Genomic DNA, 12438 nt, shown 5'->3' with positions numbered 1-12438 from the left:
TAACTCAAATCGAATACAGAAGTATTGAATGGCTGCAACTCAATTAATTGAGTCGGATAAAACGTACTGAATGCAAGCAACACAGAAACTCAAGTCGAATACAGAAGTACTGAATAGCTGCAACTCAGTTACTTGAGTCCTATATAAAATATACCGTGAATGCAAACAACACAGTCACTCAGGTCAAATATAGAAGTACTGAATAGCTGCAACTCAGTAACTTGAGTCGGATAAAAAGTACTGAATGCAAGCAACACAGTAACCCAAGTCGCATACAGAAGTATAGAATGGCTGCAACGCAATTACTTGAGTCGGATAAAAAGTACTGAATGCAAGCAACACTGTAACTCAAATCGAATACAGAAGTATTGAATGACTGCAACTCAGTTACTTGAGTCCTATATAAAATGTACCGTGAATGCAAACAACACAGTAACTCAAGTCAAATATAGAAGTACTGAATAGCTGCAACTCAGTAACTTGAGTCGGATAAAAAGTACTGAATGCAAGCAACACAGTAACCCAAGTCGCATACAGAAGTATAGAATGGCTGCAACGCAATTACTTGAGTCGGATAAAAAGTACTGAATGCAAGCAACACTGTAACTCAAATCGAATACAGAGTATTGAATGGCTGCAGCTCAATTAATTGAGTCGGATAAAACGTACTGAATGCAAGCAACACAGTAACTCAAGTCGAATACAGAAGCACTGAATAGATGCAACTCAGTCACTTGAGTCGTATAAAAAGAAACGTGAATGCAAACAACACAGTAACTCAAGTCTAATATAGAAGTACTGAATAGCTGCAACTCAGTTACTTGAGTCGGATAAAAAGTATTGAATGCAAGCAACACAGCAACTCAAGTCGAATACAGAAGTACTGAAAAGCTGCAACTCAGTTACTTGAGTCGTATGAAAAGTACCATGAATGCAAACAACACAGTAACTCAAGTCGAATATAGAAGTACTGAAATAGCTGCAACTCAGTAACTTGAGTTGGATAAAAAGTATATAAATGTATCATGAGTGCAAGCAATACAGAAACTCTAATTAAATATAGAAGTATTGAATGGCTGCAACTCAGTTACTTGAGTCGGATAAAAAGTACTGAATGCATTCAATGCAAGCAATACAGTAACTCAAGTCGAATACAGAAGTACTGAATAGCTGCATTTCAGTTACTTGAGTCGTATAAAATGTACCGTGAATGCAAGCAACACAGTAACGCAAGTCGAATATAGAAGTACTGAATAGCTGCAACTCAGTTACTTGAGTCGGATAAAAAAAGTACTGAATGCAAGCAACACAGTAACTCAAGTCGCATAAAGAAGTACTGAATGGCTGCAACTCAGTTACTTGAGTCGGATAAAAGGTACTGAATGCAAGCAACACAGTAATTCAAGTCGAATACAGAAGAACTGAATGGCTGCAACTCAAAACCTTGAGTCGGATAAAAAGTACTAAATGCAAGCAACACAGTAACCCAAGTCGAATACAGAAGTACTGAATAGCTGCAACTCAGTAGCTTTAGTCGGATAAAAAGTACTGAATACAAGCAACACAGTAACTCAAGTCGCATACAAAAGAATTGAATAGCTGCAACTCAGTAACTTCAGTTGGATAAAAAGTACTGAATATAAGCAACACAATAACTCAAGTCGCATACAGAAAAACTGAATGCAAGCAATACAGTAACTCAAGTCAAATACAGAAGTACTGAATAGCTGCAACTCAGTTACTTGAGTCGTATAAAAAGTACCGTGAATGCAAGCAACAGAGTAACTCAAGTCGAATATAGAAGTATGGAATAGTTGCAACTCAGTTACTTGAGTCGGATAAAATGTACTGAATGCAAGCAACACAGTAACTCAAGTCAAATACAGAAGTACTGAATAGCTGCAACTCAGTAAGTTGAGTCGGACAAGAAGTACTGAATGCAAGCAACACAGTAACTCAAGTCGAATATAGAAGAACCGAATAGCTGCAACTCAGTAACCTGGGTCGGTTAAATAGTACTAAATGCAAGCAACACAGTAACTCAAGTCGAATACAGAAGTACTGAAATAGCTGCATCTCGGATATAAAGTACTGAATGTAAGCAACACAATAACTCAAGTCGACTACAGAAGTACTGAATAGCTGCAACTTAGTAACTTGAGTTGGATAAAAAATACTGAATATAAGCAACACAATAACTCAAGTCGAATACAGAAGTACTGAATAGCTGCAACTCGGTAACTTGAGTTGGATAAAAAGTACTGAATATAAGCAACACAATAACTCAAGGCGAATACAGAAGTACTGAATAGCTGCAACTCAGTAACTTGAGATTGATAAAAAGTACTGAATGTAAGCAACACAATAACTCAAGTCGAATACAGAAGTACTGAAAAGCTGCAACACAGTAACTTGAGTCGGACAAGAAGTACTGAATGCAAGCAACACAATAACTCATGCCGAATGCAAAAGTACTGAATGGCTGCAACTGAAGTATTTCAAGTTGAATATAGAATATACTGGATAGCTGCTACTCAGTAACTTGAGTTGATCCAGATAAACGAACAGTAACTCAAGTCGATTACAGAGATAGAAGTGCTGAATCCAAGCAATACTGAATGAAAGCAAAGTAACTGATATTGGAGGAAAATGTTGAAAACAGCTAGCAACTCGGTAACTCTAGTCTGATATAGGAGCCTCCATAGCCGGGTCGAAAAAGGTCGCTGACTTCGAATTACTCCCCCCGCCCCCACCATTAAACATTGAATGATACCCACTCGGCACCTTAAGCACTAATGGTTAGCGACACATTTTCGCAAGCATTGATTAAGAGAAACTTAGCTCATGAAGCCATTCAATACTGTAACGACTGAGTACTCCAGTGTTGAAAACTAGCGACTCGAAACCCAAACTTTGAATGCTAGCAAATCTATAGTTTAGCCATTTAATGCTAGCAATCAGCAACTCAGCACTTAAAGCACTTAATGCATCTACAATGTATCTTTATTATTTAATTCTCTTAACTTGTCTGGAGTATCTGTTGCTGGCAAATCATTGTATGTGAAGTCTTTATCGTTATCAACTCAGTGTCTGAAGCCTTTATCGCAATCAACTCAATGTATGAAGTCTTTATTGCTATCAACTCAGTGTCTGAAGTCTTATCGCCAGCAACTCAGTGCCTGAAGTCTTTGTTGTTATCAACTCAGTGTATGAAGTCTTTATCGCTATCAGCTCAGTGTCTGAAGTATTTATCGCTATCAACTCAGTGTCTGAAGTCTTTATCGCTATCAACTCAGTGTTTGAAGTCTTTGTCGCTATCAACTGTGTCTGAAGTATTTATCGCTATCAACTCAGTGTCTTAGCAACTCATTGTCTGAAGTCTTTATCGCTATCAACTCAGTGTCTGAAGTCTTTCTTTATCGCTATCAACTCAGTGTCTGAAGTATTTATCGCTATCAACTCAGTGTCTGAAGTATTTATCGCTATCAACTCAGTGTCTGAAGTCTTTATCGCTATCAACTCAGTGTCTGAAGTATTTATCGCTATCAAATCAGTGTCTGAAGTATTTATCGCTATCAACTCAGTGTCTGAAGTCTTTATCGCTATCAACTCAGTGTTTAAAGTCTTTGTCGCTATCAACTTAGTGTCTCAAGTATTTATCGCTATCAACTCAGTGTCTTAGCAATTCAGTGTCTGAAGTCTTTATCGCTATCAACTCAGTGTCTGAAGTCTTTATCGCTATCAACTCAGTGTCTGAAGTATTTATCGCTATCAACTCAGTGTCTTAGCAACTCAGTGTCCAAAGTATTTATCGCTAGTAACTCAGTGTCTGAAGTCTTTATCGCTAGCAACTCAGTGTCTGAAGTATTTATCGCTATCAACTCAGTGTCTGAAGTATTTATCGCTATCAACTCAGTGTCTGAAGTCTTTATCGCTAGCAACTCAGTGTCTGAAGTATTTATCGCTATCAACTCAGTGTCTGAAGTATTTATCGCTAGCAACTCAGTGTTTGAAGTCATTATCGCTAGCAACTCAGTGTCTGAAGTATTTATCGCTATCAACTCAGTGTCTGAAGTATTTATCGCTATCAACTCAGTGTCTGAAGTCTTTATCGCTAGCAACTCAGTGTCTGAAGTATTTATCGCTATCAACTCAGTGTCTGAAGTCTTTATCGCTAGCAACTCAGTGTCTGAAGTATTTATCGCTATCAACTCAGTGCCTGAAGTATTTATCGCTAGCAACTCAGTGCCACATGAATTTACTACTAGCAGCACGGATTCTTAAGTATTCATTTAGAACTCAGTGTCTAAAATATTTATTTTTCAATCAGCCGTGTGGCTGGATATTTATTCAAGCGACTCGGCGTCTCAAGTATTGAATCTAGCAACTCGGTATATACAGCTTTGAAACTATCGCATGTTATACTACTAGCACTTTTGTACCTCAAACATTCGAGGAACAACAGCTCGAATGCATTAATCATTTAATACTAGCTAGGGCATTTTAATTGAACTACTACATGTATATAGATATCTTATAGGGTGCGAGAGATGTTTTACTAAAGTTGCTCCTGGTTTTTATACATACTATGATGTTCAAGTGATATGACATTATTTGATGCTGGCGACAGTATACACACAGCTGCCAAATACGACATCATCTCCCCTGTTAGGAAACGTGCAGATTTGCATATACATTGTATATATTGTTATAATAATAAACAAATATATACTTTTCTTTTTGTTTTATAAAACTTCAAATCAATTGTTAGTATCTGCATCAGTAAGTTATCTAAATTATTATCTTGATAAAACACCAACACAATTAAATATACACACTTTGGATGACGAAGATGTCAACTTGATAAAAACCAACCAATTAAATACAATCAGGATGATTTTGGGAATTAAACAAAACTAAATATAAAAAGAGACCGTTTTCTTGTTTAGTTAAGACTAAAATGGCCACGGGCTCGGGAAACGTTTTGGATATTGCAACTAGAAGTTTTCGGGAGAATTTGAAATGCTCAGTATGTCTGGATATATTAAAGTCACCGAAGGCCCTCGCGTGCCTTCATACTTTCTGCGAGGAATGTATTCAGTCGAATATAAATGCTAACATGAACGGACGCCAAAGATCTATAATATGTCCAGAATGTCGACAGCAGACGACACCGCCGGAAAATGTTGCTCCGACGGAGTGGGCTAGACAACTGCCGACGAACTGGCCATTGATGGGCTTTATTGAAAGATTGAATAATTATCCAGCGAATTCCGTCGTCCCCGAGACGGAAGGCGAAGTTGGTGGACAGAATTCAGTGAATGCGCGAGACCTTGAAGAATGTGAACAGATAGAAAATTGCCAAATGCATCCTGGGAACAAGTTTATGTTTTATTGTCGCGAACACTCGGCAATCCTTTGTGAAAAATGTAAAAATGCTGTTCATCGATGGGGCTGCACAGTTGTGACATTCGATTCGTTAGCATTAGATGAAGCTATAACTAATAATACCACAAGAATTGAAAACCAGTTTCGTGACATACACCAAAAGCTAGAGAATACCGCTGAAGCCATGAGGAAAAATATCCACGCTGTAGGGGACAAGGTCGATAATTTTCAGTTACGTCTGCTACAACTTCGAAATAAAGTTGATTTATTACTTAATGAAATGCAGCTGGAACTGTCTAGTACCGAATTTCGAGATCAAAATAAAACAAGGTTTACACAATATCAAAACAGCACAATTACAGAATGCGACAGCTTGAGAGAGGCCATGAAATTCAGCAGGTCGGAAATGGATGTAATTAAAAGGTATGGAACGCCAGCACAGCGTTTTATAGCCACCGAGCAGCTGCGCAGACTTATGCCAATGTTTGAGAGGGCGGCAGACGACAGTGCCAAATCTGCTAAGCTCACGGAAATAAGACGTGAGGGTATTGAAATTTTGAGCAGTATATTACGTATGCAAAAGAATATGAAAAATGTGGAAGGTATAACAGTAAAAGTTGTTAACTGAATTAAATAAGACAATAATTATGCGGGTATTACATATAAAAGAATAAGAAAAAAGTGGTGTAAAGTAAAACTCATTGAACGATTGTTTTAGTAGCAGTCGCGAACCGAAAACAACAATGTTACCCAGTGCAGTTCATGTACAACGTTATCTTAAGCAAATAACTTGACGATTATGTCTAGTCTAATGTATCAAAAAATAACTATACAAGTCTGATAAAATCTGTTGAAGTAATGTAGCGCCCGGGAGGCAATCGCGGCAGATAACCCATGTCAAAGTGTACAATTTCGAAAATAGCAGTATTCAAGTCATCATACACTACATTCGTAACATTGTAAAAAAAATGATTCGTACAAGAAGATCTACCTAAGAATGACGGACTTGATCTTATATGGTTCCTCCTAGACCATATACATGACATCCTGCATTGAAGCATGTCATGTCATTTCATCTAAATGTTATTGCAAAAGTGCTTGAGGTTCGTGCCTGAAAATGACCATGATAGTGTGCTACAGCTTATGGAATGTAAAAAGAGTTATGTGACGCATACTTTCAAGAAATTATATAGAGATAGACCCTAAAATTTTCAATGATAGAAATACATTAAATAAAGTCTAGACATTGATTTCAAAGTACTTAAAATAATCAGAAGTGATTTTACAAATGTGAAATTTATGATAGCTTTGTTTGTATCAATACATTTGTAACAGAAGTTTTAATGTTTAATTTAAAGCAATGAAAATGAAAATAATGTTTGTCTGGTATGTGATTCACATCATTTTTCAGTAGTCAACCAGTGACCCAGGTTTATATACTAGAAAAAATTGTCCCGCAAATACACTCTGGATACATGTATGTGAGCTATAAGCACGAGTCTGATATGGACTGTGATGAACATATATGGATATCTCAAAATCCATCACATAAGGTTACAACCAGTACCAAATATTGAAAAGCAGTATCGAGACTCGACCAAATACAAGACTATAAACTAGGTATGTGTTCACTGGACACTCCTCTACTGTCACTGTATGGCCATATGATGCTTGTTGACAATACAAGACTAGTAAACTTACATAAATAGGGGAGGGGGAGGGGTGGTATGCGGGATACAAACGACTGATAGTAAAAAAAAATTCTGTAGGGGAGTGGGAGGAGGGATAAATCCCAATTATAACCTCTGGTGGACAACTTCAGGTCACAAGATCATGACTCTAGGTCATATACTTTTGAGGTACGTGTGACACAAACTTTTAGGCTTTTTATGCATATTTTTAGTATGTCAAGAACCATAACTATGGTCTTGCCCAAAGTACATAACTTCATATGCTGAATAATAATTCTATAAGGTTTCACGGAGGTCAAATACTTTTTTTGTGATATCTGCAACACAAACTTGCAGGTCCTTTATACACATTTGTTATCAAATCAAGGGCGATAACACGGTCTCACCGAGTGAAAACCCCAATAAAACCCCAGGTGCACAACTTCACGAGCTGAATAACAATCCTGTACTGTTCGGCGACTCAAGCTTATATCAAATGCTTTTTGAGACATTCACAGCACAAATTTGGATGGACAGACAGACATCTGGATGAGGGTAAATCTATGCATCCCATCCTCCTCCTCCCATCAAATTTTTTTGTGAGGAGGAACAAAAAATTTCAGATGCATATTTGTGAGTGTACAATGGCATTTTGATAATTTCAAAATGAACAAAAAGTAAGTGTATACAGCGGCATTAAAATGCCCATTTTATAGATGTTTATGCTATTATCAACTTTATATATATAAAATATTGATAAATTTCTTTGTTTTGGGTTTAGCATGGTTTTTCAACAATATTTCATACATGGAAATGGGTAGTTAACCTAACCAGTGTTCCCGGATTTTGAGCCAGTACTCACTGGTTCTCTGCAAGTTACTACCAACTTCCTCACATGGATCAGAGATGGAAAATGAATGTTTTAAAGAAAAATGTCTTTTATCACACGTCACAGGGGACATACACATTGCCCTGGTGTCGAACTCTCAACCCCACACTCCGTAGGTCAGAGCTAAGTAGGTGGACCTGAAAAGCTTCTAGCTAATGAACAACTCACAAAAATTCATTTCTAATGCATTTATTGATCATCACTATGGAATAAATTAAGCGATTTATCGCAATTCTCAAAACAGCAACAGTTTGTGAAAGACATTTGGCAGATTTTCACCTTTTACTATGATCTCATACATACCAAATATCTACATGAAATTATATAACTTTTAAACAACATCACACATTTTTACAAATAGAAAAATATCAGTCAGTAAGGACTTCAATACTTAGAGCATCTATATTTGCATTGTTTACTAAACATATTCTGAAAATTCTTTCAATGAACTCATCGATGTACTTTCATAAAATATAAATTGCATTATATCATTTCTGAGGAAAATTGTGGATAAACTTGATCTAATATCATGTATCTTTAAAACATGACATATAAAGAATAGAAGTCTCATCCACTAACGTGGTTCAAAATAAGTTTGATTTTATATATGACCATTTTCTACAAGTAGTCACGCTAACTTTTCTCCTAGATTTCAATAGTACAGCCACACAAATCAACATTTAAGAGACAGTGGAAGAAAATGTACCTTCTTGTAAAGAAGCTGGGACGGTATACTGTGAAATCAATAATATTCATGGGGGCATAATTTTCATGGGTTTAGTGATTGAGTAAATCAACAAAATAAAATCTAAACAAACCCTAACACTCACATTAATTCTTTGTTAAAAAAAATTCACATCCACAAATTCATACCTCCTTGAAATAGCTGTTATGGCCCAAACCACAAGATTTCATGCCAGCAAAATTTAATGATTCTAAATATATATAAATGTATTTAACCTTTAGCCTGCTAAATTTCTAAAATGCACTGATTCATCATTCAATTTATGCAATACTATTTATTAATCGAAAGGGTGTTTACTGAAAATTTATTGACTGAATAGTGAACAGTGCAGACCATAATTAGCCTGTATAGGTGTGGAGGCTGATCTTGCGGAATCACTTGCTGCCAGCCGGGCTAAAGGTTAAAGAACTGTAAAACATGACACACTGAAATCTAAATGAATATACCCATGATTAGAACATATGCTGTTTCCTCTTAATTAACTGTCAAACTTGATACAAGTGTATTATAACTGCTGTGACAATCTTATTGAGATTCCGTGTACATTTCATATGACAATAATAACCTTTAAAGTGGAAAAATGGCTCTTTTCAATGAACATGTATATACATGCAAGAATAATACTATTTTTGTAGTATAAATATTAACCTGCTTCAAAAAATATCATAATTTTTTTTTCAGGGCATTTAAGATAGTTCAAGCTTTCAATAGGGAGCGAATATTTCCACCTACTTAATAACTTAAAAATGCATGTACCTGTTTCTATAATCTCATGTGAAGTTTAAGAGCACTTACTTTTCTACTGATAAATCTAGTGTTTATTTTATACCCATTATGTAACAGAATGTAAACATAAAACATTTGCACATCTTAACGCAGGCCATGGATCAATGAGATAAAGGCATGCTGCGCAAGCAATTTGCATAAATACTTGAAAAACAATGATAATCAATTGCACAAAAATGCAAACCTTGTAACATGTGGTTTTTGTACATCTTGTGATTATGATAAATGTGCAATACAGCTGAACCTTCATTATTTGAATACTATGGTACTGAATTACACCACTGACAATTCATCTCAAATTTGTAATTAAAGTTTTACAGAATATTATCTTCAGTATGTTTTTTTTTATCTCCCTGTTACTGATAAGAAAATCAAAAAGTTTAAACTACAGTGAAAAACCATTTACCAGAGCATTAATGACCCAAGCAACCGACCTTGCTCAAGTATTTCCCTGTCATTTTTCGTATATTTTTTGTTTGAGCTGCTCGAAAACTTGAACAAGACCTAGTATTTGCGGCCTCAAGCAAATCTTTATTTACTGTATGTAATTGATAGAATATATGAAGTAGAAAAACTGAAAAATGCATTAAAACTACATTTTTTTTTATTAAAATGTACATACATAATGGAATCAAACAATGTTTCAATGTCTCTTAAATTAATCACGCATTCCTGCTTGCTAATGCTTGGTCATTATGATCCTATAAAAGTCAAACAAAATACTCGATTCATAAAATGTGGTAGAAAATATCCTGTCGTAGAGAAATGCTTTAAAAACCGAGCACTCGAAGTCGGGAGTGGTAAAACTGGCAAACTGCTCCTGGTGCCCAAGACATCAATCGATCCAAACAAAGAATGTATGAGAGAAACGACTGGAGACAACAAGCCTTGGTGCATGAGCCGTGTGGGACCCGAAAGCGATACTTTTCAAACACATCATCACAGAGAGAAATATGACAAAGTTTGAGGTATTTTTGGAATATCCTAACATTACTGCAAACAAATGTTTAGCTTTTAATTGTGTAACCCTCCTTGAAAAATATGTAGAAGCTTAAGCGTGTCATTTCTGGACCTTTTTCGTGTTTGTTAGTGTTTTGTCATTTGTGTCCATTCATGGCTTCAACTGCACACATGATTTGCAGGTCCCACAATTCGCTAAAAACTGTTGTTTTCACTTCGTACCGGTCCCTCCTAGGGAAATAGGAAGATTTTTGTGTGTGCCATTTCTGCTCCTTTCTGCGGATATGCAACAAAATCTGTGATACACTGTCCTTGTATCAAATGTATAGAAAACTATCGGTCCAAACAATCGGTCAAAGACCACTACTTTTTACAGTGGATAGATTCAGAAAGAACTATGGCAATCTTTTTTTCTGGATGCAGGACGTTTCTGTATGTATACAGTTTGGTCTTCTAGTGCTTGTTCATTAGGAACTATCTTAGCATCGATTGCAAACATAATTGTGGATCGCAAACTCGGCCTTAAACGGATGACAGCTGTGGATGAACTGTAAATGCTGTTAGTGCTTGGTCACCTGGGACTGTATAATCGACATTTTTAATAAAGAAATGTTGGTATCAAAACTGGTCAAAAATTGTTATTTTTCACATATACTGCAGAATAATAAAGGATAGAGACTGAACCTTACAGCAGGAAATTATTATACAGGAGTATTTTGTTTTGAAAATTAGGTGGTAGGCTGTGCTCGGTTACTAAACTGAATCCAAATTTATAGTTATTCCTAGATTTCCATTTTTGTCATTTGCATTCAAAATTCAGTGTGTTTAGAAGACCTGCACGAATCAGCCCTACAGACAAGATGCATTAGATGAAGAAGAGCAAAGTCCCCAGTGCCTACCGAGAGTGGCGGGATAGGGGGAAGGAGAGGATGAAAGACCCATTGGGACAGAACAATAGGCAATGAAACGGCTAGTACAACGGACATTGACAGGCGGAATAGCGAGTTCAACTTGTATTTGCGGGAAGGTCTACAACAACATCAGAGGTTTGCGGATTCAGTCAAAGGAAGGCTGTAGGCCTGGAGTGCAGCAGCAACAAAACGTAGGACAACCTGGTGAGGCGCAGGAGAATCCTAGTCAGGTTTACCACCGCTGAGAATCTCCACGTTCCTGAAGCACAACAGGAAGACAACCCTCCTTCACAAAATTTGATACCAACCCAACAGCTAGACACACCGCAAAGACTTGCAATGATGCAATGAGTCAATGGCCTGCCATGAATGATTCTTCGATGATGACACAGACTCCATTTTCCAAACAGCAGGATATGGGAATATATAGTCTAAGCAGAACACCTTTAAAAGGTATGGATAGAGAGCGATTTGGGCTTGTGGAGAGATGTCACTAAACGACACCTCTTCTGTCAAACAGAAGGGAGAAAGAGATCAAGGAACTCAGAAGACAGATACGCGGACTTAACCAGAGGTTCAAGCATGCGTAGGAAATGGAACGATTCGGCCTCAAGAATCTGACAGACCAGTTCCGGGTTAGGCTTATAGACCTGAGGAAAGCAGAGCAGCTCAGGAAGACAAGGCGACTTAAGAAAAGGAAGACGGAACATTTCCTAGCCAACCCTTTCCAGTTCGCATCCAAACTGCTTGGAGACAAAAATCAAAAAGGCTTATCAGACCTAAAGAAGAGGTAGAAGGGTTCCTCCATGAAATGCACAGCGAAAAGGCGAATCTCTTAGCGAGTATCCAGGTGGACGGATAGCTCAGTGGTTTGCACACTGGCCTTCCAATCCTGAGGTCGGGGGTTCGATCCCCGGCAGCTACTCGGGAATTTTCAGAAACGCTTTTCAGTGTTTCCCACCTAACTAGAGGTGTACTGGTCAGGAACCCAGGCAATCCTTGCGTGTATCAGTGCTATACACTGGGCACGTTAAAGAACCAGGCTGTCTATTCGCAACGAGCTAGGCTAAGTTAGCCGGACAAGCCTGT

General features: G+C 37.2%; 2 protein-coding genes across 2 annotated transcripts; one reads left to right on the top strand and one right to left on the bottom strand.

Annotated features, from left to right (window-relative positions):
- Positions 1-3776: 3776 nt before the first annotated feature.
- Positions 3777-4657, bottom strand: LOC128555899 (protein SON-like). The gene is made up of 2 exons (XM_053539702.1): positions 4588-4657; positions 3777-4219 (listed from the first exon to the last, which is right to left on the bottom strand). Exons 1-2 carry the CDS (start codon positions 4655-4657, stop codon positions 3777-3779), a joined length of 513 nt encoding a protein of 170 aa, XP_053395677.1.
- Positions 4658-4910: 253 nt separating this feature from the next.
- Positions 4911-6764, top strand: LOC123523493 (tripartite motif-containing protein 2-like). Its single transcript, XM_045301159.2, has one exon. It carries the CDS (start codon positions 4961-4963, stop codon positions 6014-6016), a length of 1056 nt encoding a protein of 351 aa, XP_045157094.2. The 5' UTR covers positions 4911-4960; the 3' UTR covers positions 6017-6764.
- Positions 6765-12438: the final 5674 nt, after the last annotated feature.

The sequence above is a fragment of the Mercenaria mercenaria genome, chromosome 3 (genome assembly GCF_021730395.1).
Source record: "Mercenaria mercenaria strain notata chromosome 3, MADL_Memer_1, whole genome shotgun sequence".
In the NCBI taxonomy this organism is placed as follows: domain Eukaryota; kingdom Metazoa; phylum Mollusca; class Bivalvia; order Venerida; family Veneridae; genus Mercenaria; species Mercenaria mercenaria.
The sequence above is the reverse complement of the archived record's forward strand: the minus strand, read 5'-3'. Positions and strand labels throughout refer to the sequence as shown.